The 27781-nt window shown below is 49.9% G+C and overlaps 1 protein-coding gene across 1 annotated transcript; it reads left to right on the top strand.

The window, feature by feature from the left end:
- Positions 1–219: 219 nt before the first annotated feature.
- Positions 220–22385, top strand: slc9a5 (solute carrier family 9 member A5; the record flags this gene model as incomplete). Its single annotated transcript, XM_079242206.1, has 16 exons — positions 220–487; positions 8985–9287; positions 10606–10769; positions 12492–12570; positions 12645–12822; positions 12900–13120; positions 13213–13415; positions 15417–15506; positions 15876–15946; positions 17949–18075; positions 18632–18723; positions 18822–18948; positions 19057–19206; positions 20259–20328; positions 20477–20605; positions 21808–22385. Exons 1-16 carry the CDS (start codon positions 292–294, stop codon positions 22383–22385), a joined length of 2778 nt encoding a protein of 925 aa, XP_079098332.1. The 5' UTR covers positions 220–291.
- Positions 22386–27781: the final 5396 nt, after the last annotated feature.

Genomic DNA, 27781 nt, shown 5'->3' with positions numbered 1-27781 from the left:
CGTCTCTATAAAGCTGGAACTGAGCGGGTCACGTGCCACTCCGCCGCCGTCTCCTCCTCCGGAACCTGCGCGCACGCGCGTGTCCCCCAGCCGGTCGCGGTGTGTATATAAAGGTCGGGAGGATGTCAGCGCGCTGAGCTCGCGGACAAGATGCTGCCGTTCCGTCTGATGCTGCTGCTCGCCGCCGCCGCCGCCGCCGCCCAGCCCGGGACCGGAACCGGCGCTCCGCCGCCCGGGTCCAGCTTGTCCCCGCCGGTCCCCGCCTCTCCCTCCGCCCCGCAGGAATCCGGGATGGAGCTCGGGACGCCCGGTGTCGCTTTGGCCCGGTCCGCCGCGGAGGAACCGACTGGGCCCGGAGAGGAAGAGGAGGCGGGGGAGCATCATCATCACGGCGGGGGGTTCAGGGTGGTCCAGTGGGAGTGGAGCTACGTCCAGACCCCCTACATCATCGCCATGTGGCTGCTGGTGGCCAGCGGGGCCAAGATCCGTAAGTCTGACACTGTGCGTGTGCGCGTGAGACGGCCTCAAACTGGAACTTTACAGGAAAGTTACTGGAAGTTCAACTTTACTGGTTAGTTATGCCCCCCCAACCCCAGGTCAGAACAGTTTCAGGTATTCATGGTCTCCCCAGGGACAACGTGGTCTCCCCAGGTACAACGTGGTCTCCCCAGGGACAACGTGGTCTCCCCAGGGACAACATGGTCTCCCCAGGTACAACGTGGTCTCCCCAGGGACAACGTGGTCTCCCCAGGTACAACGTGGTCTCCCCAGGTACAACGTGGTCTCCCCAGGGACCACGTGGTCTCCCCAGGGACAACGTGGTCTCCCCAGGTACAACGTGGTCTCCCCAGGGACAACGTGGTCTCCCCAGGTACAACGTAGTCTCCCCAGGGACCACATGGTCTCCCCAGGGACCACATGGTCTCCCCAGGTACAACGTGGTCTCCCCAGGGACAACGTGGTCTCCCCAGGGACAATGTGGTCTCCCCAGGGACAATGTGGTCTCCCCAGGGACAACGTGGTCTCCCCAGGGACAATGTGGTCTCCCCAGGGACAATGTGGTCTCCCCAGGGACAACGTGGTCTCCCCAGGGACAATGTGGTCTCCCCAGGGACAACGTGGTCTCCCCAGGGACAATGTGGTCTCCCCAGGGACAATGTGGTCTCCCCAGGGAAAAAACATTTGCATCAAAAATGTCAAGGTTGGCGACGGTGTTATCACCTCCTCTGGGACGTGTCCCTGAAAAATGAGTTAAGAACTGATCTGCAGTTTCTGCTGGTCTGGAGTCTGAGGAGGTTCTGCTGGTCTGGAGTCTGAGGAGGTTCTGCTGGTCTGGAGTCTGAGGAGGTTCTGCTGGTCTGGAGTCTGAGGAGGTTCTGCTGGTCTGGAGTCTGAGGAGGTTCTGCTGGTCTGGAGTCTGAAGAGGTTCTGCTGGTCTGGAGTCTGAGGAGGTTCTGCTGGTCTGGAGTCTGAGGAGGTTCTGCTGGTCTGGAGTCTGAGGAGGTTCTGCTGGTCTGGAGTCTGAGGAGGTTCTGCTGGTCTGGAGTCTGAAGAGGTTCTGCTGGTCTGGAGTCTGAGGAGGTTCTGCTGGTCTGGAGTCTGAGGAGGTTCTGCTGGTCTGGAGTCTGAGGAGGCTCTGCTGGTCTGGAGTCTGAGAAGGTTCTGCTGGACTGGAGTCTGAGGAGGTTCTGCTGGTCTGGAGTCTGAGGAGGTTCTGCTGGTCTGGAGTCTGAGAAGGTTCTGCTGGTCTGGAGTCTGAAGAGGTTCTGCTGGTCTGGAGTCTGAGGAGGTTCTGCTGGTCTGGAGTCTGAAGAGGTTCTGCTGGTCTGGAGTCTGAGGAGGTTCTGCTGGTCTGGAGTCTGAAGAGGTTCTGCTGGTCTGGAGTCTGAGGAGGTTCTGCTGGTCTGGAGTCTGAGGAGGTTCTGCTGGTCTGGAGTCTGAGGAGGCTCTGCTGGTCTGGAGTCTGAGAAGGTTCTGCTGGTCTGGAGTCTGAGGAGGTTCTGCTGGTCTGGAGTCTGAGGAGGTTCTGCTGGTCTGGAGTCTGAGGAGGTTCTGCTGGTCTGGAGTCTGAGGAGGTTCTGCTGGTCTGGAGTCTGAGAAGGTTCTGCTGGTCTGGAGTCTGAAGAGGTTCTGCTGGTCTGGAGTCTGAGGAGGTTCTGCTGGTCTGGAGTCTGAAGAGGTTCTGCTGGTCTGGAGTCTGAAGAGGTTCTGCTGGTCTGGAGTCTGAGAAGGTTCTGCTGGTCTGGAGTCTGAGGAGGTTCTGCTGGTCTGGAGTCTGAGGAGGTTCTGCTGGTCTGGAGTCTGAAGAGGTTCTGCTGGTCTGGAGTCTGAGGAGGTTCTGCTGGTCTGGAGTCTGAGGAGGTTCTGCTGGTCTGGAGTCTGAGGAGGTTCTGCTGGTCTGGAGTCTGAGGAGGTTCTGCTGGTCTGGAGTCTGAGGAGGTTCTGCTGGTCTGGAGTCTGAGGAGGTTCTGCTGGTCTGGAGTCTGAGGAGGTTCTGCTGGTCTGGAGTCTGAGGAGGTTCTGCTGGTCTGGAGTCTGAAGAGGTTCTGCTGGTCTGGAGTCTGAGGAGGTTCTGCTGGTCTGGAGTCTGAAGAGGTTCTGCTGGTCTGGAGTCTGAGGAGGTTCTGCTGGTCTGGAGTCTGAGAAGGTTCTGCTGGTCTGGAGTCTGAGGAGGTTCTGCTGGTCTGGAGTCTGAAGAGGTTCTGCTGGTCTGGAGTCTGAGGAGGTTCTGCTGGTCTGGAGTCTGAGGAGGTTCTGCTGGTCTGGAGTCTGAGGAGGTTCTGCTGGTCTGGAGTCTGAGGAGGTTCTGCTGGTCTGGAGTCTGAGGAGGTTCTGCTGGTCTGGAGTCTGAAGAGGTTCTGCTGGTCTGGAGTCTGAGGAGGTTCTGCTGGTCTGGAGTCTGAAGAGGTTCTGCTGGTCTGGAGTCTGAGGAGGTTCTGCTGGTCTGGAGTCTGAGGAGGTTCTGCTGGTCTGGAGTCTGAGGAGGTTCTGCTGGTCTGGAGTCTGAGAAGGTTCTGCTGGTCTGGAGTCTGAGGAGGTTCTGCTGGTCTGGAGTCTGAGGAGGTTCTGCTGGTCTGGAGTCTGAGGAGGTTCTGCTGGTCTGGAGTCTGAGGAGGTTCTGCTGGTCTGGAGTCTGAAGAGGTTCTGCTGGTCTGGAGTCTGAGGAGGTTCTGCTGGTCTGGAGTCTGAGGAGGTTCTGCTGGTCTGGAGTCTGAGAAGGTTCTGCTGGTCTGGAGTCTGAGGAGGTTCTGCTGGTCTGGAGTCTGAGGAGGTTCTGCTGGTCTGGAGTCTGAGGAGGTTCTGCTGGTCTGGAGTCTGAAGAGGTTCTGCTGGTCTGGAGTCTGAGGAGGTTCTGCTGGTCTGGAGTCTGAGGAGGTTCTGCTGGTCTGGAGTCTGAGGAGGTTCTGCTGGTCTGGAGTCTGAAGAGGTTCTGCTGGTCTGGAGTCTGAGGAGGTTCTGCTGGTCTGGAGTCTGAGGAGGTTCTGCTGGTCTGGAGTCTGAAGAGGTTCTGCTGGTCTGGAGTCTGAGAAGGTTCTGCTGGTCTGGAGTCTGAGGAGGTTCTGCTGGTCTGGAGTCTGAGGAGGTTCTGCTGGTCTGGAGTCTGAGGAGGTTCTGCTGGTCTGGAGTCTGAGGAGGTTCTGCTGGTCTGGAGTCTGAGGAGGTTCTGCTGGTCTGGAGTCTGAGGAGGTTCTGCTGGTCTGGAGTCTGAGGAGGTTCTGCTGGTCTGGAGTCTGAAGAGGTTCTGCTGGTCTGGAGTCTGAGAAGGTTCTGCTGGTCTGGAGTCTGAGGAGGTTCTGCTGGTCTGGAGTCTGAGGAGGTTCTGCTGGTCTGGAGTCTGAGGAGGTTCTGCTGGTCTGGAGTCTGAGAAGGTTCTGCTGGTCTGGAGTCTGAGGAGGTTCTGCTGGTCTGGAGTCTGAGGAGGTTCTGCTGGTCTGGAGTCTGAGGAGGTTCTGCTGGTCTGGAGTCTGAGAAGGTTCTGCTGGTCTGGAGTCTGAGGAGGTTCTGCTGGTCTGGAGTCTGAGGAGGTTCTGCTGGTCTGGAGTCTGAAGAGGTTCTGCTGGTCTGGAGTCTGAGAAGGTTCTGCTGGTCTGGAGTCTGAAGAGGTTCTGCTGGTCTGGAGTCTGAGGAGGTTCTGCTGGTCTGGAGTCTGAAGAGGTTCTGCTGGTCTGGAGTCTGAGGAGGTTCTGCTGGTCTGGAGTCTGAAGAGGTTCTGCTGGTCTGGAGTCTGAAGAGGTTCTGCTGGTCTGGAGTCTGAGGAGGTTCTGCTGGTCTGGAGTCTGAGGAGGTTCTGCTGGTCTGGAGTCTGAAGAGGTTCTGCTGGTCTGGAGTCTGAGGAGGTTCTGCTGGTCTGGAGTCTGAGGAGGTTCTGCTGGTCTGGAGTCTGAGAAGGTTCTGCTGGTCTGGAGTCTGAGGAGGTTCTGCTGGTCTGGAGTCTGAGGAGGTTCTGCTGGTCTGGAGTCTGAGAAGGTTCTGCTGGTCTGGAGTCTGAGAAGGTTCTGCTGGTCTGGAGTCTGAGGAGGTTCTGCTGGTCTGGAGTCTGAGGAGGTTCTGCTGGTCTGGAGTCTGAGGAGGTTCTGCTGGTCTGGAGTCTGAGGAGGTTCTGCTGGTCTGGAGTCTGAAGAGGTTCTGCTGGTCTGGAGTCTGAGGAGGTTCTGCTGGTCTGGAGTCTGAAGAGGTTCTGCTGGTCTGGAGTCTGAGGAGGTTCTGCTGGTCTGGAGTCTGAGGAGGTTCTGCTGGTCTGGAGTCTGAAGAGGTTCTGCTGGTCTGGAGTCTGAGGAGGTTCTGCTGGTCTGGAGTCTGAAGAGGTTCTGCTGGTCTGGAGTCTGAGGAGGTTCTGCTGGTCTGGAGTCTGAGAAGGTTCTGCTGGTCTGGAGTCTGAAGAGGTTCTGCTGGTCTGGAGTCTGAAGAGGTTCTGCTGGTCTGGAGTCTGAAGAGGTTCTGCTGGTCTGGAGTCTGAGGAGGTTCTGCTGGTCTGGAGTCTGAAGAGGTTCTGCTGGTCTGGAGTCTGAGGAGGTTCTGCTGGTCTGGAGTCTGAGGAGGTTCTGCTGGTCTGGAGTCTGAAGAGGTTCTGCTGGTCTGGAGTCTGAGGAGGTTCTGCTGGTCTGGAGTCTGAAGAGGTTCTGCTGGTCTGGAGTCTGAGGAGGTTCTGCTGGTCTGGAGTCTGAGGAGGTTCTGCTGGTCTGGAGTCTGAAGAGGTTCTGCTGGTCTGGAGTCTGAGGAGGTTCTGCTGGTCTGGAGTCTGAGGAGGTTCTGCTGGTCTGGAGTCTGAAGAGGTTCTGCTGGTCTGGAGTCTGAAGAGGTTCTGCTGGTCTGGAGTCTGAGGAGGTTCTGCTGGTCTGGAGTCTGAGGAGGTTCTGCTGGTCTGGAGTCTGAGGAGGTTCTGCTGGTCTGGAGTCTGAGGAGGTTCTGCTGGTCTGGAGTCTGAAGAGGTTCTGCTGGTCTGGAGTCTGAGGAGGTTCTGCTGGTCTGGAGTCTGAGGAGGTTCTGCTGGTCTGGAGTCTGAGGAGGTTCTGCTGGTCTGGAGTCTGAGGAGGTTCTGCTGGTCTGGAGTCTGAGGAGGTTCTGCTGGTCTGGAGTCTGAGGAGGTTCTGCTGGTCTGGAGTCTGAAGAGGTTCTGCTGGTCTGGAGTCTGAAGAGGTTCTGCTGGTCTGGAGTCTGAGGAGTTTTTATATTCCTTTAGTTTTATTTTAGCGGTACTTTGACAGGAAGTGGGTCAGGGAAGCAGCAGAATCCCGGCCGGGATTCAAACCTGCGGCCTTTCAACAGGAACCTTTCCAGGTCTGGGACATCCGGTTCCTGTCCTCCCTGCTGTTCTGCAGATTTCTGCGGATTGGAGCTGAGCGGGTACCTAGAACCGAAGAAGCACCGATGTAGAACCCTGTAGAACCATATCTGTTCTGTCGCCTCAGCTGTTGTTTCAGGCAAGATAAAATCCTGATCCAAGACAAAACCGCCGAGCTTCACCGGCTGGAAGGTGGAACCTCCACGGGACGCCCTGGTTGCCACGGTTACCAAAACACTGTGTTCACCACAGTTAGAGACGTTTGATGGAAGTTCTGGGTCGGTGGTGAATGGTTCTGGTTCTGGATCATACAGGCTACATGTAACACACTACATGTTACATGCTACATATTACAGGCTACATGTAACACACTACATGTTACATGCTACATATTACAGGCTAAATGTAACACGCTACATGTAACATGCTATGTATAAGAGACTACATGTTACATGCTACATATTACAGGCTACATGTAACACACTCCATGTTACATGCTAGATATTACAGGCTACATGTAACACACTACATGTTACATGCTACATATTACAGGCTACATGTAACACTAAATGTTACATGCTACATATTACAGGCTACATGTAACACACTACATGTAACATGCTATGTATAAGAGACTACATGTAACATGCTACATATTACAGGCTACATATTACATGCTACATATTACAGGCTACATGTAACACACTACATGTTACATATTACAGGCTACATGTAACACACTACATGTTACATATTACACACTACCTGTAACACGCTACTGTAACACGTTACATATAATCCTGCATTTATCCTGCAGATTTAGCTTTTCACTATAATTAACACACACAGCGGAAGCACCTACACACCAGATGGCTGGAGGACAGAAGCACTGAGGACATTCAGTCCATGTGGAACGTCTACAGATTCATCCACGACTGAAAATAGTTCCATCTGCTCCAGAACTGGATCTCAGACAGGAAGTCAGACACAACCCAGATAAGGACAGAAGGTTGCCTCTGTAGTGGACAGAACATTCTGACTAGATGTCACTGACCCGGTTCAGAATTAGCTTTAGGAACCAGAACCATGAGGCAAAATGACCGTCTGTTAATATTTAAAGCATCACTTTTTTTCCAGACGGTTCTTCATGTGTTCTTGGAGCAAAGAGTTTTATTTACGGGTCGGAACCAGCAGAACCAGCTGTAGCTTGCTTCTGCTGAAACATTTTTTCTTTGTATTCCGTTTATGTGTCAGGAAACATTCAGGAAGTTTGCTTTTCATCCGGTTCCAGACCTGAAGACTTGCGGCTTATATTCCTGATCAGGAGGCAACCGGGATGCAGAGTTCTGCAGGGTCATGTGAGTCCGTGCAGAACAGCAACCTGTGACACATGAACACGCTACCAGGAGCATGCTATTGTCCTGCTGCTCTATGACTCACCAGCAGACCAGGAAGCGTGCACGTGACTCGAAACAGATGATGGATTCCAGCTACGTGCACACACACACACACACAGACACAGACACAGTGAAATGTCTGATTCTTGTCCTTTATCGATGTCACACCATCGTAAACACATAAGCCAATCAGAGGAGCCTGGTAAAAGCTGTAAAGGTTGCCATGGTGATGACGAGTCATTATTTTCCTGAAGTCATTGATTCTAAAAAGCTTATGGAAAGCTGATGTTTAACATGCTAGTTACACATGAGACGTATAACATACATGTAACACGCGTCATGTCTGAACATTTAAACACGGTTAATATGAGGATGAATCTTAATGTAATCAGATTACTCCTAACAACCACTCTGTCCATTTATTCCCTTAAAAAAACTACAAACTGGTTCTAGATAGGAACAAGGTTCTCTGTTCTAAAGGTGATAAATAAACTATCAAGGTGATTGATGACCGAACAGCTGATTCATGTAAATTTGTTTTTATTGGTTGATTTTTTATTTAGTCTCAAAGTTCCCGACTGAAGGACAGCAGGTTTTCTAGATTCTTTACTTTCTTATCCTCCATTTTCTTTTTCTTTGAGCAGTGATGAGTTGGCTATGCATGTTGGCAGTGTTTTCTGTTATGGGACTATGGATGGAAATTATGTTCTGTGATGGTTCTGTGTATCTTCCTCTAACGCAATGGTTGCAGGGATAGACTCCAGATTCCCTGAGACCCTTGAGTGCTTAAGAAAATGGATGGATGGAAATGAGCATTTTGCTGAATCCAGAAAAATTATATGTAATAATATGCAATGCCCCATTATTACACATGAAGCAAAGCTACAGTGTTGCAACCAGCTAGAAGAACTGTGTAGCAGGATGATGGATGGATGATGGATGGTTGAATGGATGGGTGGTTGAATGGATGGGTGGTTGAATGGATGGATGGTTGAATGGATGGTTGGTTGAATGGATGGCTGGTTGAATAGATGGCTGGTTGAATAGATGGCTGGTTGAATGGATGGTTGGTTGAATGGATGGTTGGTTGAATGGATGGATGGTTGAATGGATGGTTGGTTGAATGGATGGTTGGTTGAATGGATGGTTGGTTGAATGGATGGTTGATTGAATGGTTGGTTGAATGGATGGATGGTTGAATGGATGGTTGGTTGAATAGATGGGTGGTTGAATAGATGGGTGGTTGAATGGATGGGTGGTTGAATGGATGGGTGGTTGAATGGATGGATGGTTGAATGGATGGATGGTTGAATGGATGGATGGTTGAATAGATGGGTGGTTGAATGGATGGATGGTTGAATGGATAGATGGATGGTTGAATGACGTTCTGCAGATCAATGGATCTGTTCTGATCTTTAACCTAATCCTAGACCTGATTATGGTCTTATTATGGACCTGATTCTGGACATTATCCTGGTCTGATCCTGGACCTGATTCTGGATCTAATCCTGATCCTGGTTTGATCCTGGACATTATCCTGGTCTGATCCTGGACCTGATTCTGGATCTAATCCTGATCCTGGTTTGATCCTGGACATAATCCTAATCTGATCCTGGACCTGCTACTGGTGTGATCCTTGACCTGATCCTGGACCTAATCCTGGTCTAATTATGAACCTGATCCTGGACCTAATCCTGGTCTAATTATGAACCTGATCCTGGATCTGATTCTGCACCTGGTCAAATCCTGGACCCAATTCTGCACCTGATCCTGGATCTGATCCTGGTTTTGGTCTGTGTCTGCAGTGTTCCACTTCTCCCAGCGCTTCACCACCGTGGTTCCAGAGAGCTGCATGCTGATCCTAATTGGTCTGGTTCTGGGTGGGATCGTCCTCATAGCCAATAAGAAGCAGCTGTACCAGCTTGACCCCGCCCTCTTCTTTCTCTTCCTGCTGCCGACCATCGTGGGCGACGCCGGCTACTTCATGCCTGCACGTCTCTTCTTCGACAACCTGGGAGCCATCCTGACGTACGCCGTAGTGGGAACGCTGTGGAACGCCTTCTGCACCGGGTTCTGCCTGTTCGCCACCAAGCTGCTGGGCGTCATAGGTAAGGGGCGGGGTCAGATGGGGTGGGCGGGATTAGAGGCAATGGAAGGAAGGGGGTGGTACATAGACTGTATGTGAATGATGGACGGAGCCTTCGGCGGTTAAAAGTGAAGCCTATGCAGAAGTGTATAAAACTGCAGTTCCCCCTTCGTCCACTAGGGGCTGCAAAACAGAGCAAATCCTCGTAGACTCCCATGTTAAAAAGACCAACTTCACAGCAGGAATAAACATGTTTACAGCAGAAATAAACATGTTTACAGCAGGAATATACATGTTTACAGCAGGAATAAACATGTTTACAGCAGGAATAAACATGTTTACAGCAGGAATAAACATGTTTACAGCAGGAATAAACATGTTTACAGCAGGAATATACATGTTTACAGCAGGAATAAACATGTTTACAGCAGGAATAAACATGTTTACAGCAGGAATAAACATGTTTACAGCAGGAATATACATGTTTACAGCAGGAATAAACATGTTTACAGCAGGAATAAACATGTTTACAGCAGGAATATACATGTTTACAGCAGGAATAAACATGTTTACAGCAGGAATAAACATGTTTACAGCAGGAATAAACATGTTTACAGCAGGAATATACATGTTTACAGCAGGAATAAACATGTTTACAGCAGGAATAAACATGTTTACAGCAGGAATATACATGTTTACAGCAGGAATATACATGTTTACAGCAGGAATAAACATGTTTACAGCCTGGTACAAAATCCATTTTAGGTTTAATAGGTTTACCATCAAGTGAATTTTTCTCTAACTCGCCCGTTTAAAAGTAATTTAATCTCAAATTTCGGCATATTTAGGGGCGTGTCCTTTTGATTGACAGGTACCCGATCTCCCGCTCCAAGTCAGAAGAACGTAGAACAACCGCGGTTTTTAGCCGGTTAACAACGTGACTTAGCTTTAGCCCGCTTACCTCCGTTAGCTGGTTAGCTCCTGTTATCTCCGGGTTAGCTCGGTTAGCTCTTACCTACAGAAAGCTCGGAGTTCGCTCGATGTCAATCATCCACCATGACGCTCACAGCCCCCCTCTCAGCTCCACCTCTTTGCCCATATTTGTATTTTGCGGGTGAGACGACGCGCATGAAGCTGCCAAGATGGTGATGGTAGGAACCGCCCACCGAGCTTCAATTCAGCTCTTCAGAAACCTACGGGTGACGTCATGGAGACTCCGCCCATCTTTTATACCATATATGGGGTGGTAACATGTCGGACGCATGTTAACCGGTACCTCATACCTGTTAAGGTGAATTCCAGGTGAAGACGGTGTGACGTGTTGATGTGTTTGTGTGCAGATGAGCGTGTGGAGGCCGGACTGATGGACTTTCTGCTGTTTGGCGCCCTGATCTCAGCCGTGGACCCGGTGGCGGTCCTGGCCGTGTTTGAAGAGGTCCATGTCAATGACACGCTCTTCATCATCGTGTTCGGAGAGTCGCTGGTCAACGACGCCGTCACCGTGGTGAGCGCCGGTCCTGAGCTTAAGAACTGGTCCACAAGCCCAGGTAGAACCGGTTCAGAACTGGCCTGAAGTCCAGGTCTGAACTAGAAGTCCAGATCTGGTCAACAAATCCAGCAACAGTCCAGATGCTTGGATAGAACCGGTCCAGGTTTAGATTAAGGTGCTGGCTTTTCATTATGTGGAACTTCTGCTGAGACCACCGGACCACCAGGTGAAACACCAGACACATCAGGAACCCTGAGAACCTGGATCAGTTTTTCCCAGTCCATCCGGATCTTTTATCAGAACCTAGAAGATCCGGTTTGATCCTGAGGGTCTGGAGGACTCGTTCCGGACTGAATCCATCTCTGTTTTGTCTCCTGAGAGCCAAAAAACTCTGCACACGCTCCGTGTGGACACATACCTCGTCCTGTATGTCTGCGTTGCCACGGCAACAGAGAAGCTTATGAGGTCAGTCATGTGGACTGAACTTTGTATTTTGTAGACTCTGAGACAGCAGCAGGGAGAGGTTCTGGACAGGTCTGGGTCTTTGTGGACCAGGTCTGCTGTTTAGACCCGTGTGTTCTGCATAAGTTCTGCAGGACCTTGGACCGGACTAGACCAGACCGGACCAGACCGGCCCGGACCGGACCGGACCGGGGAGCCTGGGCTTTGGAGAGAAAGCTGCAGGAACATGTGGAGAAGCTGAGAACAGATTTACTGCTGCAGAGTAAATCCTAAACTAATCCCAAACCGCGGGAATACCGCAGCCCTGACCTCCGATCCCTGCAGGAACGCCGCACAACACATCCAGTTCCCTTAAAACTCCAGAACCAGGACCAGGACCAGGAAACCAGACCCGGGAATACCGCAGCCCTGACCTCCGATCCCTGCAGGAACGCCGCACAACACATCCAGTTCCCTTAAAACTCCAGAACCAGGACCAGAACCAGAACCAGGAAACCAGACCTGGGAATACTGCAGCCTTGACCTCCTGAACCAGAACCAGAACCAGGACCAGAACCAGAACCAGGACCAGAACCAGAACCAGAACCAGAACCAGGACTAGAACCAGAACCAGAACCAGAACCAGAACCAGAACCAGGAAACCAGACTTGGGAATACCGCAGCCTTGACCTCCTGAATCAGGACCAGAACCAGGACCAGAACCAGAACCAGGAAACCAGACCTGGGAATACTGCAGCCTTGACCTCCTGAACCAGAACCAGGACCAGAACCAGAACCAGGACTAGAACCAGAACCAGAACCAGGAAACCAGACTTGGGAATACCGCAGCCTTGACTTCCGATCCCTGCAGGAACGCTGGAAGACAAACAATCAGAACCAGGATCAGAACCATTAGAACTTTCCCAGATGAAACCAGGACCCCACAGCAGTAAACCGGTCCGGGTCTGCCAGAATCTGGCAGTCAGAGGTTCTGAGACGGGATGGATGGATGGTGATCCAGAAACTGGACTAAAGACTGGGGAGTCGGGGAACCTGATCGTGGACCTGAACAGAACTAAACAGAAGAGAACCTGGACTGTCAGAACCAGTCAGTTGGACATAGGCATAAGGAAGACAGAGTCGGTACAGGTTGTCTTTGTTGCCTCCATCTTGTTTGGAAACAATAAAAATAAATAAAGTAAATAAAACGCCCAGAGTGCGAACAGTTCCTCGCTGCCTCTGTCTGATTGGCTGACCGGTTGCCATGACAACGGGAGTCCTCTCTGTCTCCTGCAGGTTCTCTACAAGGTCTACATCTCCTTCGTGGAGGTTGGAGCAGAGAACGTCCAGACAGCCGATTACTTTAAAGGAGTAGGTAAGTGTGCAGAGCAAAGACACACCTGGCGCAGGTGAACATGCCCCCACACTCTTCCTCTTCCTCCTCCACAGCCTCCTTCCTCATCGTCAGCGTCGGGGGGACTCTGGTGGGTCTGGTTTTCGCCGTCATCCTGGGCTTTGTCACCCGTTTCACCAAGAAGGTCCGCATCATCGAGCCGCTCTTCGTCTTCCTGCTGGTCTACCTGGCGTACCTGACCGCCGAGCTCTTCTCGCTGTCCGCCATCTTGTCGTAAGCCCGTGCCTCCGGCTCAGACAATGACATCACCGCCTCATGTTGTTGCATCACATCGCCATCTCTGCTTTCAGAATGACCTTCTGCGGCATTGGCGCCAACAAATACGTGGAGGCCAACATCTCTCAGAAGTCCCGGACCACCGTCAAATACACCATGAAGACCTTGGCCAGCATCGCCGAGACCATCATCTTCATCTTCCTCGGCATTTCGGCGGTGGACAAGTCCAAGTGGGCCTGGGACACGGGCCTGGTGTCCTGCACGCTGGTCTTCATCTTCATCTTCAGAGCCGTGGGTCAGTCGGTCCGGGTCTTTCTGACCGCTTTGGTTTTTCAGGAGGAGCTGAGTCTGTGCTTGTGGATCAGTAGAACCTCTGCCTGTTCTCAGGTGTGGTCGGTCAGACCTGGGTTCTGAACCGGTTCCGCCTGGTCCCGCTGGACAAGATCGACCAGGTGGTGATGTCGTATGGCGGACTGCGGGGGGCGGTGGCCTTCGCCCTGGTGGTGCTGCTGGACGGTGAGCAGGTCAAAGCCAAGGACTACTTCGTGGCCACGACCATCGTGGTGGTCTTCTTCACCGTCATGTTCCAGGTAGGAGAGACTCCGCCTCCTTCTACCTGCCAGGCAGAACTCTTCCTGAGAACCAGTCGCATCATAATTATTTCTCGCATTTAAAACCGACCGAAGTGCCAAGAACAAGCCACGGAGAACTGCAGGTTTGACCTGATCGGGCAAAAGACTCGGTCGGCACCAGTTTTTAACCGAGCCCCAGAAACAGCTGGTTCATAGACCTAAAGCCCATTTCCCGTAGGAAACAACATCGTAGTTCAGCTCAAAATATTAAAGACTTGGTCTGGTCTGGTCGGATCTGGTCTAGTCTGATCTGGTCTGGTTGGATCCGGTCTGGTCTAATCTGGTTGGATCCGGTCTGGTCTGGTCGGATCTGGTCTGGTCAGATCAGGTCTGGTCTAGTCTGGTTGGATCCGGTCTGGTCTGGTCGGATCTGGTCTGGTCAGATCCGGTCTGGTCTAGTCTGGTTGGATCCGGTATGGTCTGGTCGAATCTGGTCTGGTCAGATCCGGTCTGGTCTAGTCTGGTTGGATCCGGTCTGGTCTGGTCTGGTCGGATCTGGTCTGGTTGGATCCGGTATGGTCTGGTCGAATCTGGTCTGGTCAGATCCGGTCTGGTCTAGTCTGGTTGGATCCGGTCTGGTCTGGTCGAATCTGGTCTGGTCAGATCCGGTCTGGTCTAGTCTGGTTGGATCCGGTCTGGTCTGGTCTGGTCGGATCTGGTCTGGTTGGATCCGGTCTGGTCTAGTCTGGTTGGATCCGGTATGGTCTGGTCTGGTCGGATCTGGTCTGGTTGGATCCGGTCTGGTCTAGTCTGGTTGGATCCGGTATGGTCTGGTCTGGTCGGATCTGGTCTGGTTGGATCCGGTCTGGTCTAGTCTGGGTTAGGGTTCCTGTCTTTGCTGAACGTGGCGACGCCGCTAGTGTTTAGGGTAGTAGCTAATGCTGCAGCTAGCGGCTAATGCTGCAGCTAGCGGCTAATGCTGCTGCTAGCAGCTAATGCTGCCGCTACCCACGCGATAACGGGCAGGTGTTCTTGAACCTCTGAAGTGACCTCATGGCGCCCAGCTGGACAGCGTCTGCTACACACAACCAACCAGTTCAACTGATTCATTATGGTCCAGAACTTACTGGTCGGAACCGTTTGCTAAAATGAATGTCAGCAGTGAAGCTGAAGGTAGATCCACAGGAAAATGTCCCACATTAAGCTGCAAGTTGAGGAAATAAATCACCTGAGAGGCATAAAAGCTCTTTTCCTGCAGATTATCTGACTTCAGCGTTTTAACGCCAAAGCACGTCATTTAGAGACAACTCTTCATCGCGGGTGGAAACCCGGAGGGGAAGACCAGTAAAGGGTGGCGGTCTACGTGTCTCCTGGTTCCTCCTGAGATGCAACTACCTCCAAATAAATGAGTTCACATTGTAAACGGATCCACTGAAAGATTTGTGCTTTACTTAGAGTCTGGAAACGCTGATTTAAAGCCATAACTCAGCCGACTCACAAAGACCTGTCCTGGATCTGTCCGACATCCAGCTGAGACCGCAGAAACTAACCTTGTCCAGGTCCCGTTCCCACCAGTTCACATTTACTGGAAGGTTCTGCATGAAGAAGCGTGGTCAGGTGACCTCATTCTCATGTCCGCATGTGTGCAGAAGGAGGGTCTGGTCTGGAAAGCATCTGGACACGATGGACAGGCTGACCTGGGACACATCCGTCCTCCAAACATCTCCTTTAGCTCGGCCAGCGAGACGCCGTTCTGATCTCACGGCTCAGTTAATGACACATTTCATCACCGTCTGGTGGAAACTCTGCTGGTCTTCTGCCCCCTGCTGGTCGAACCCTGCGTTACATTCTGACGTCGGACCTGCAGATTATCCTGAAACTTTTTGTTGAGTACTCAAATAATAACTTCAGGATGGAAAACTAGAATTTTCTGTCCACTAACTCAGCTCAGACGTCACAGGTGGACTCCGGTTCCAAATCGCCTCGTCCTGACCCGTCTCTGTCCTCGTCCCGTTTCAGGGTCTGACCATCAAACCGCTGGTGAACTGGCTCAAAGTTCCTCGTTCCACCAACCGGAAGCCGACCATCAACGAGGAGATCCATGAGAGGGTGACTCTTCTTCTCCTCCTTTCTCTTCTTCCTCCTCCTTCCATTCTTCTCCTTCATCTTCCTCACAGCAGAGCAGGTGAGAGGCGTTTAGTGACAGTTAGAAATTAGATGTTCCAGTCGTCCTGCTGCAGCTCACAGCCGGATTTAATCCTGTTAGATGACTTTTTAATGTCTTAATTCTGTATTTTTAGAAAATGGATAAGCCACGCCCCTTAAATAAGCCACACCCCTTTCAAACAGTTTACAAGTATCTCCGTCTGACCACGCAGTCTGGAACCTCCTCTGTCCCCAAAGGGACGGAGTTTGGACAGATTAATGACTGTCCTCCTCCTTGTCGAACTGTTGAACTGAGCATGTGCATGTTTGCAGGCCTTTGACCACATCCTGGCTGCAGTGGAGGACATTGCAGGACTGCAGGGATACCATCACTGGAGAGATAAGTGAGTCAACGTAAACCTGCAGAGACACAAACACATCCTGCCATTGTTCCCCGCCGTGTGGATGGCAGTCAGCTTAAAGAGACGTTAAGACGTGTCTAATGTAGAACGTTTCCAGCACCTTTCACAGCTACGGCAGACACAGGGGATCAAAAAGCCTCGCTTCAACAAGTCGCCTCCAGTTCTGCTCAGCTGCTGCAGGTTCATTCGCTGTGCTGACTGGAATCGCTTGGTTTAGTACTCAAACCGAACAACGTCATGGTATGTGGCCTCCTCTGGTGGAGCTGGATGTTTACGTGGTTTCTGTAGCTCTCATTGTTGCTGTAAATGTCGGCTTTCAGTGACGGTAAATCCGGTGGAAAGGCTGGATGTGCTGCATTTACTGGAACTAAATATGTTCACTGCGGCTCTGAAGGCTGCTGGAACCTCATGAACATCGCCGTGATGCGACCACACACAGACGAGTGCATGCACTCAAGCCAAGCAGTCCTTTTGATTGACAGGTACCTGATCTCCCGCTTCAAGTCAGAAGAACGTAGAACAAGCGCGGTTTTTAGCCGGTTAACAACGTGACTTAGCTTTAGCCCGCTTCCTCCGTTAGCTGGTTAGCTCCTGTTTTTTCCAGGTTAGCTCGGTTAGCTCTTAGCTACAGGCAGCTCGGAGTTCGCTCGATGTCAATCATCCACCATGACGCTCACAGCCCCCCTCTCAGCTCCACCTCTTTGCCCATATTTGTATTTTCCGGGTGAGACGACACACATGACGCTGCCAAGATGGTGATGGTAGGAACCGCCCACCGAGCTTCAATTCAGCTCTTCAGAAATAGCTGAGGCCCCGCCCATCCGCCAGCAGAGGCTCCGCCCATCTTTTATACATGTTATGTAGACAACAACGTGCACATCGCAGGAACGTGCACAGCTGAACAGGGTATATTAATTTCTTAGTCATATTCCAGCTTAAGATGGATCCAGTGCTCTGTATCGATTTTACTAACGTCAACACGTTCTATGAGATGTGAAGAATAAAACTGTTTCATCAGGACGTTGAAAAGTAACATTTATCTGTCATTAACGCTGTGATGCTGTTGGAGCAGGTAACCTGTTCATGAATAAACACAGTACCAACCACCAGTTTGGACACACTTTCCCATTGGATTTAATTGGAAAGTGTGTCCAAACTGGTGACTGGTACTATAATTCACCAGTACTGGTTTTTAAATTGTTGATATTGATACTTATATTATATGGGTGGATGGAAAAGGTGGACAGAAAAGGTCAATCCGCTGCTAACATTGTATTTACGTGGTATTTTGTTGCTATCTATGCACGAATGTTTGTCTCTGCACAAGAGGGAAGAACAATGATAAAAATGCTGGTAGCTAATGCTAAGCTCTTTGACTCCCACATTAGCAGCTAACGCTAAGCGCTTTGACCCCTACATTAGCAGCAAACGCTAAGCACTTTGACCCCTACATTAGCAGCTAACGCTAAGAGCTTTGACCCCTACATTAGCAGCTCACGCTAAGCGCTTTGACCCCTACATTAGCAGCAAACGCTAAGCGCTTTGACCCCCACATTAGCAGCAAATGCTAAGCGCTTTGACCCCTACATTAGCAGCTAATGCTAAGAGCTTTGACCCCTACATTAGCAGCTCACGCTAAGCGCTTTGACCCCTACATTAGCAGCTAACGCTAAGAGCTTTGACTCCTACATTAGCAGCTAACGCTAAGAGCTTTGAATCCCACATTAGAAGCTAACGCTAAGCGCTTTTAGCTTTTGCAATGCTTTATCTTGCAAACTAGACCATTCCTATTTCTATTCATTTATTATTTATTACTTGTTATTATTTATTTCTTGTGTGATTACGTGTAATCGTCCTCCAGTCTTTCTATTGTATCAATGATAATATTCAGGGACTAAAATGCCTGTAGAATTAGTTTACTGCATGAAGTTTTTGAGCTTCCAGAAATCCAGAAACTGGTTTATAGAAGTGCGTTTGTCTCCAGGTGGGAACAGTTTGATAAGAACTACCTGAGCAAGCTGCTGCTGAGGAAGTCAGTCTACAGGAAGAGCGAGCTCTGGGAGGCGTATCAGAAGATCAACATCAGGGACGCCATTAGCGTCATTGACCAGGTAAAGTCGCCACAGAACATACACCTGGGATGTTCAGGAGCCTGATCCAGCAGGGGAATAATTGGATTCCTGTTTCTCTCAGTTAATATTAAGAATAGTAAAAATATAGTAAAATCATCATCTCATGTTTCCTGGATGATCTCCATTTCCAGTCCTCCTGATCCTGATCTGAGGAAACCAGTTTCCTGATCTCCACATGACCCTCATATTAGCAATAATCCAGCTTGGTTCCTGCTGCGTTTAGGGACATCAGTTCATCCCACGTCTGCCCTGACTTTCTGCAGATGTCTGGTAGTTCCTCCAGACGCCACCAGGTGGAGCTCCAGCTAAACTTAAACCAGGACTGGACCGCCTGGATGACTTAAACTGGGAACGTCTGGAATACCTAAACTGGGACTTCCCATATGAAACCATTAGTTTATCCTGCTTCTTCCTGTTAACGCACCAACAGATTTATTGATAAATACTTGAATGGATTTATTGATATGCACATGAATGGAATCAGCTCTGCAGAAGGTTCCTGATCAGCCTGTTGATTTGACCTTTGACCTGACAGGGTGGGAATGTCCTGACTTCAGCCAGACTGTCTCTTCCCTCGATGGCCAGCAGAGCTTCATTCCCTGAAGTCACCAATGTCACCAACTACCTGTAAGGTCACATGATCCCTCGTTTGAACCGGTTCTATCTGGGTCCTCTGGTCCATCTGAGAGACGGAGCTGAAACCGAGGTGATTGTTTCTCTTCCAGGCGAGAGAACGGCAGCGGGGTCTGTCTGGACCTCCAGGTCATCGATAACATTCCTGGAGCCAAAGTGGAGGAGGACATGGAGACCCATCATGTCCTTACTGGAAACCTGTACAAGCCCAGGAGAAGGGTAATCCTCCATCAGGATTAGCTTAATGCTCCCCTCATGTCGATGGTCTCAGGTGATCCAGGAGTACTGGAAGACAACCTGAGTTCCTGTGTCCCGTTTTTTGTACAGTACCAGTCCCACTACAGCCGCCACTTCATGCCTCTGGGAGAGAAGGAGCGCCAGGACCGCGAGGTGTTCCAGAGGAACATGAGGAGTCGGATGGAGACCTTCAAATCCACTCGACACAAGAGACACAAGAAGGAACGAAGCCTAAAGAAGGTAGATACCATCCTCACACTCATCTGTGTAGTTTTCAGGTAGATGTCAGGATGACTGACGGGTAGATACCTGGATGACTGACGGTTGGTAGATACCAGGATGATTGACAGGTAGATACCAGGATGACTGACGGGTAGATACCAGGATGACTGACGGGTAGATATCAGGATGACTGACGGGTAGATACCAGGATGACTGACGGGTAGATACCAGGATGACTGACGGGTAGATACCAGGATGACTGACAGGTAGATACCAGGATGACTGACGGGTAAATTCCATGATGACTGACAGGTAGATACCAGGATGACTGACGGGTAGATACCAGGATGACTGACGGGTAGATACCAGGATGACTGACGGGTAGATACCGGGATGACTGACGGGTAGATACCGGGATGACTGACGGGTAGATACCGGGATGACTGACGGGTAGATACCGGGATGACTGACGGGTAGATATCAGGATGACTGACGGGTAGATACCAGGATGACTGACGGGTAGATACCAGGATGACTGACAGGTAGATACCAGGATGACTGACAGGTAGGTACCAGGATGATTGACAGGTATATAACAGGACGAGTGACAGGTAGATACCAGGACGACTGACCGATAGATACCAGGATGATGGACAGGTAGATACCAGGAGGATTGACAGGTAGATGCCAGGATGACTGACAGGTAGGTACCAGGATGATTGACAGGTATATACCAGGACGAGTGACAGGTAGATACCAGGACGACTGACCGATAGATACCAGGATGATGGACAGGTAGATACCAGGAGGATTGACAGGTAGATGCCAGGATGACTGACCGGTAGATACCAGGACAATTGACAGGTAGATACCAGGAGGATTGATAGGTAGATACCAGGAGGATTGATAGGTAGATACCTGGATAATAAAAAGTTAAAACCGGATCGGTTCTGCAGCCTCTGCTGGTTCTGACCGTTCCGGTTTGTTCCAGTTTAATGAGACTTCAGGTCTGAACCATGTGAACTCAGTGTTATTCCAGATGCCACCCATCTATGTTCCTCTCTCTCCAGCGCCGGGGATCCGACCCCAAGGACGACAGCGGGGACAAGCCGAGACGCAACGTCAGCTGGCAGGATAAAGGTACTGCAGAACCATAGCTACACCCAACAGGGCCCTCAGACACAAGCACTGCTCTGATTGGCTGATCACACTTCATATGGAACCTTCCTATTGGCTTGTCAGTAACGTAAATATCAAGTATCCTCCCTTTCCTCTGTGTCAGATCCAGACCCGGTGGTGGTTCCTGTGGAACCTGAAGACACCAAAGCGGAACATTCAGACCCTGAGAAGGATGAAGACGTCGGCATCACCTTCATCGCTCACAAGGTGGAAACGCCAAAACAGAGGCCCAAGTCAGGTGAGTTTTAACCTCCACCCATCATCCATCCATCCATCCAACCATCCACCCATCCATCCATCCATCACCCATCCATCCATCCATCCACCCATCCATCCACCCATCCATCACCCATCCAACCATCCACCTATCGATCCATCCATCACCCATCCACCCATCCATCCATCCATAAATCAATCCCTCCGTCATCCATCCACCCATCCATCCACCCATCCATCCATCACCCATCCAACCATCCACCCATCGATCCATCCACCACCATCCACCCATCCATCCATCACCCATCTATTCATCCATCCATCATCCATCCATCTATCCATCCATCCATCCATCACCCATCTATTCATCCATCCATCATCCATCCATCCATCAATCAATCCATCCGTCATCCATCCATCTATCCATCCATCCATCCATCACCCATCTATTCATCCATCCATCACCCATCTATTCATCCATCCATCATCCATCCATCCATCAATCAATCCATCCGTCATCCATCCATCCATCCATCCATCAATCCATCCATCCATCATCCATCATCCGTCATCCATCCATCCATCCATCCATCCATCCATCCATCCGTCATCCATCATCCATCATCCGTCATCCATCCATCCATCCATCAGTGCATCCATCCGTCATCAATCCATCCATCCATCCACCCATCAATGCATCCATCCATCATCCATCATCCGTCATCCATCCATCCATCCATCCATCATCCATAGACATGGCCACCAGCCACCGAACCCAGGTGGCTGGCTCCAGGCATCCAGGCAAGGAAACCTTGGCTCCAGTATTTATCGTTCATCATCTACTGAGCTGTTCTTTGTCTGGTTCCCCATCCAGAGACCACCTGCTAGTTTTGGATGACCCTACCAGGATTATGTTGGCACCCCTGTAAGGTGGGGTCTCTGACCAGTCAGGTCCAGTTAGCGCCAGGCAGACCTGAACATGTCTTTCTGCCGTCTCTCGGTGTGGAATAAGGTCCTCACCTGTGAGTACCATCACAGGACAGATCTTCAGGATTTCTTAGCTTTTATCAACATTCCTAGAAGATCTGAGTAATCGGCCTCCCCCAACCCCCCATGTTGGACACAAATATGGGGGGGTTGGATGTGTCTGTCTGACATGTCTGTTATTTGAAATGCTTCTTTTCAACAGTCCTGCTAAATTTCCTGATTTTCTTTGTTCTCCAGTTCCAGCAGCTCTGGAAGGAAGTCCATCAATTGGATCCCAATCCCCCCCCAGTGATGACCCTCACCTGCCATGGAAAGGAGGTGTGGGCTCCCCTCCTCCCTGTGTGTCGGTGGAGGCTACAAAGATCATCCCTGTGGACCTGCAGCAGGCCTGGAATCAGAGCATCTCATCCCTGGAGAGTGTCTCGTCTCCACCCGCCCCGGCCGAACCCGTCCACCCTCGGATCAGCGCCCTCTCCAGGCTGGGGGGGCCCCGCCCGGCCTCCTACACCCCGCCAGGCAGCACGACGGGCAGCACCACCTCCATCAGCGCTCAGGTGTCGCAGGGCTCCTTCTGTTTCCCGGAGAAGAAAAAGAAGAAGAAGAAGGAGGAGGAGGAGGAGGAGGAGGAGGAGGAAGGAGTGCAGGAAATGCAGCCACTCATGTCATTCATGAGGACCCCTGGATCATTGCCTCCACCCCCTCCCCCACCCGGCTCCAGCAGGAGAAGGAACCCCTGTGTGTACCTAAGGAGCCTGGTGACAGCGCCCCCCTCTGGCGGTGAGGAGCCGCACAGCCGTGGCCCCACCCAGCTGTGACAACGCACAGAGGAGGCGTGTCCATAAGCCAGCCAATAAGAAACCAGCTCACCTCCCGTCCTCCTGCAGCTCCGCCTCCTAGACAGAACCTCTTCTGCCCGCCTGCTGCGGGACGCCAATCACATAACTGGTCACTGCCACCCATTACCATGACAACGCCAGCCTCCAGGTTAGAGCTGCAGGTGTGTGGCGGACGAGGCGACGCTCGGATGATGTTAAGCTGACCAAACTTCCACATTGTCATGTCCAACTTCCTGTCTGATGACCCCTGACTTCCTGCCTGATGACCTCTGACTTCCTGTCTGATGACCCCTGACTTCCTCCCTGATGTCCCCTGACTTCCTGTCTGATGACCCCTGACTTCCTCCCTGATGTCCCCTGACTTCCTGCCTGATGACCTCTGACTTCCTGTCTGATGACCCCTGACTTCCTGCCTGATGACCTCTGACTTCCTGTCTGATGACCCCTGACTTCCTCCCTGATGTCCCCTGACTTCCTGTCTGATGTCCCCTGACTTCCTGTCTGATGTCCCCTGACTTCCTGTCTGATTACCCCTGACTTCCTGTCTGATGACCCCTGACTTCATGTCTGATGACCTCTCACTTCCAGCCTGATGACCGCTGACTTCCTGTCTGATGTCCCCTGACTTCCTGTCTGATGACCCCTGACTTCCTGTCTGATGACCTCTGACTTCCTGTCTGATTACCCCTGACTTCCTGTCTGATGACCCCTGACTTCCTGTCTGATGACCTCTGACTTCCTGTCTGATGACCCCTGACTTCCTGTCTGATGTCCCCTGACTTCCTGTCTGATGACCTCTGACTTCCTGTCTGATGACCTCTGACTTCCTGTCTGATTACCCCTGACTTCCTGTCTGATGACCTCTGACTTCCTGTCTGATGACCCCTGACTTCCTGTCTGATGACCTCTGACTTCCTGTCTGATTACCCCTGACTTCCTGTCTGATTACCCCTGACTTCCTGTCTGATGACCTCTGACTTCCTGTCTGATGACCTCTCACTTCCTGTCTGATGACCTCTCACTTCCAGCCTGATGACCTCTGACCCCTACCTGGTGTCAGAACCTCTGTTAGCTTGTTGGAACCTGTAGATCTTTCAGATCCAGCCTCCCTGCTGGAGTCCAGCTCCAGGTTCATGAGGAAGATAATAAGTCTTCACTAGAGAAGATTTAGAGCCGCTAACTGATCGTCTGAGTCATCCAAGGTGTTGAAGTTGAGATTATTTACAGCAGGTGTGTCCAGCTGGACTTCCATATGTGCTTCATATGGGTGTGTTCAGATCCGGATGTTGGACCAGGTCTCTGCTCTGATTCATTCTGACGATGTTTCAGGAACGATGTTTCTCTTTACCCTCACATCCCTTTACCGCCTGGTAAACTCAGCCTCCGTGCAGCAGGGGGCGCCACCACACAGTCTGTCAGCTCATTCTGACCAAGCTGCTCATCCAAACCTCAGACGTTATAAAAAAGCTGCAGCTGATCTGAAGAGTCCTTTATTTGTGTTTTCTACAGCAGGGATCCCAACCCTGGTCTTGGAGGGACCTGCTGGAAAACACCCGACTCAAACTCAGGAAACTCTGCTCATGTCTCCTAAATACACACTGATTTGAGTCAGGTGTGTTGCAGCAGTGACACTTGGAAAACCTGAAGGACACCGGTCCTCCAGGACCAGGGTTGGGGATTCCTGTTCCACAATGTTGGTCAGACTGTAGCGGCCTTATTATCTGCTTCCTGTGTCGGTTTGTGTCTCGTCTGTGTGTTGGTGGAGTTTCTTTACCAAAGAAAGTGTTGCCTTCATGTGGAGCAGCTGCAGAATGTCATCACCGTCCTGCAGGCTCAGAAAAGTTATGCTTTAATCTTAGTAAAGTTTTGTTTTAATCCCAGGAAAGTTCTGTTTTATTCCCAGGAAAGTGCTGTTTTAATCCCAGGAAAGTTTTTTGCCAAATTGTTGTGTTTACACAACGATGTTGGCTCTAAACAAGACATTATATTGGCTTTAAATTGATACTTTTAGCAGTTGATATAATCTTAGTATGTTAGGGCATACTAAGATAACATTAGTTGAAGTGTTAACCTAAACAAGATCAAACAGTTATTCCTATTTTAGCATAAAAAGCTAATTAGTTATTCTTGTCCTCTACAGCATGTTAGTCTAAACTATATGACTGTAGTTGCTATTTTACATTAAATAAAATATTGTAAGCATAAATAAAATTTTAACTGTGATGTTAAACAAAACAGTTTTAATGGTTAAATTAGTCAAAGAGGAGAAAATTGACAGGATGCTGGTTGCTCTGTTAGCATAAAGCTAAATCTTAGCTACTACATATTAGCTGCAGGATTTGCTTTACTGTTGTTGGTTTAGCTAAAACAGTAGCACAAACATGATAACAAAAGCTGATGTTACAATTAGCTGCTCACTTAAAGCAGAACAACTTGGGAAATGTTAGTATTTATAGTTATGTTAGCCTCTACATTGTCCAGATAAAATGTATTTAACTTTAACAAGCTAATGTGAGCTACTGTGTTAGCTTAGGAGCCTTTTCAAACTTTTGGGGTTTCAGGTGGAAATGATGACTCCTGTTAATAAAACTTTAGCATACATGGTCTTTTGTGTTAAAGCTTCACACTGGAGGCGTGTAGATAGCATGTGACATTAAGCATGATGCTGCACAACATGCTACCACGTGTCAAAGCCGTCGTTAAGATGGAGTTACCTGTGATTTAAGTCACTGAGTGAAAAGTCGTTTGTGCCAAATGTCTTCAGCTTCTCAGTTAATAAATGTTTTCTGGATGAACTTGACGTCTCTGTGTTTCTGTACTGAACAGTGTGATGGCACTTCATCATGTAGCAGCTAAACGTAGCACAAAACAAAGAAATGAGCGTTTCTTCTGCTGAATAAACCCAGTTGTGTTAAACATGGCTCCACAGTCCGATTAGTTCCCTTTACAAGCTGATGGAAACATGTCTTCCAGCTGCAACTGTATGGAGGAAGCAATCAGGACTCTACCTGCGAGCACTCCGCTCATATCTGTTTCAGCCAAACAACCCACCGTCTCAAGAACAAAACAACTCCCTGGTCTCCCATAAGAACCCTGTTCGTGCACACACACAGAAGCGGCTTATATACCAGTAGAGGTCAAGACTCCGAGTGAAAAGAAGTATATTTAACTGCTCCCTGCCTGCTGCACCTCCTCCTTGCTGCTTGTACAGAAATCATCTGAATATGTAGATAACACATCTGTCTGCATGATGCTGTAGACCTCACAGACAAAAATAAACTCCAATCCACTTCCTAACATGGTGTTTCATCTCTAAACTTTAAAATAAGCTGTGTAGATGTTTCGTCTGTCTCTGGATCTGCAGGATAAAGACTAAAGAATAATCTAACACGCATGTAACAAAATAAAAGCTCGTCCAGGTGGAGGTTTTATTTCTGAACCTGCTTCTCAGGTTGTTCAGGTGCAGTACCGCAGTGTGGCCGCAGAGGGCGCCAGGCGTCCAGATAAGCTACAACCGTTCAGGGTGACCTGCGCGCACGTGGAGCTGCGAGCGCGCGTGCAGTTGGCGTGTTTTTGTACATTAATGGAGAAAGTAGAAGTTAAAGTTCATGGTAAAGTTCCATCGAGCTAACCTTTTAGCATCGAGCTAACCTGGATAAACAGGAGCTGCTGGAGCTGCAGGTGGAGCGCGAGCATCAGCCTGCTGTGTCGCAGGTGAGTTAATGTGTGGATGCTTGTAGAAAGGCTTGGTAGGTTAGTTAAACTGTCTGCTGGTTAGTTAGGTTAGTTAGCATGTTAGCAATGTGAGCCAACGGTCAGAGGGATGGTTAGTTTACACGTCACGTGACTTACTGGCGGTTTTCGAGGCATCATGTTTACATTTTCAGGCTACATAATATTTATTTGTTATTTATATATATATATAATCATAGTGTCGGTGTTTCCATGGTTACCGGGGTAAAGGGTGGAGTTAGAGACAAGCTGCTTGTTGGGAATGTTCTCTCCTGCTTTGTCTTCTTAAAGATCCAGTTTTTCTGCGCAGTTTAACCTTCTCACGTGACTTTCTCTAAACCTCTGAATGTGCACGTGCTGCTTTTTTATGTCTGAGTATAACTGCTGTTTGGGGTTCCCGTACCTGATGCCGATGTATCCTGATACCGATGTATCCTGATACCGATGTATCCTGATACCGATGTGTCCTGATGCCGATGTATCCTGATGCCGATGTGTCCTGATGCCGATGTATCCTGATACCGATGTATCCTGATACCGATGTGTCCTGATACCGATGTGTCCTGATGCCGATGTGTCCTGATGCCGATGTGTCCTGATGCCGATGTATCCTGATACCGATGTATCCTGATACCGATGTGTCCTGATGCCGATGTGTCCTGATGCCGATGTGTCCTGATGCCGATGTGTCCTGATGCCGATGTGTCCTGATACCGATGTGTCCTGATGCCGATGTGTCCTGATACCGATGTGTCCTGATGCCGATGTGTCCTGATGCCGATGTGTCCTGATGCCGATGTATCCTGATGCCGATGTATCCTAAAAGTGAAGCCTATACGGAAGTGCATAAAACTGCAGTTCCCCCTTCATCCCACTAGGGGCTGCAAAACAGAGCAAATCCCGATAGATTCCCATGTTAAAAAGACCAACTTCACAGCAGGAATAAACATGTTTACAGCAGAAATAAACATGTTTACAGCAGAAATAAACATGTTTACATCAGGAATAAACATGTTCACAGCAGAAATAAACACGTTTACAGCAGAAATAAACACATTTACAGCAGGAATAAACACGTTTACAGCAGAAATAAACACGTTTACAGCAGAAATAAACAATTTTACAGCAGAAATAAACATGTTTACAGCAGAAATAAACACATTTACAGCAGAAATAAACATGTTTACAGTAGAAATAAACATGTTTACATCAGGAATAAACATGTTTACAGCCTGGTTCAAAAATCATTTTAGGTTTAATAGGTCAGGTTTACCTTCATGACAACTGTGGGGGGAGTGAATTTTTTTCTAACTCGCCCGTTTAAAAGTAATTTAATCTCGAAGTTTAGCATATTTAGGGGCGTGTCCTTTTGATTGACAGGTACCCGATCTCCCGCATCAAGTCAGAAGAACGTAGAACAACCGTGGTTTTTAGCCGGTTAACAACGTGACTTAGCTTTAGCCCGCTTACCTCCGTTAGCTGGTTAGCTCCTGTTATCTCCGGGTTAGCTCGGTTAGCTCTTAGCTACAGAAAGCTCGGAGTTCGCTCGATGTCAATCATCCACCATGACGCTCACAGCCCCCCTCTCAGCTCCACCTCTTTGCCCATATTTGTATTTTCCGGGTGAGACGACACGCGGTAGC

The sequence above is a fragment of the Telmatherina bonti genome (genome assembly GCF_933228915.1).
Source record: "Telmatherina bonti genome assembly, chromosome: 1".
Lineage (NCBI taxonomy): Eukaryota > Metazoa > Chordata > Actinopteri > Atheriniformes > Telmatherinidae > Telmatherina > Telmatherina bonti.
This window is presented reverse-complemented; position numbering and strand designations above follow the sequence as displayed.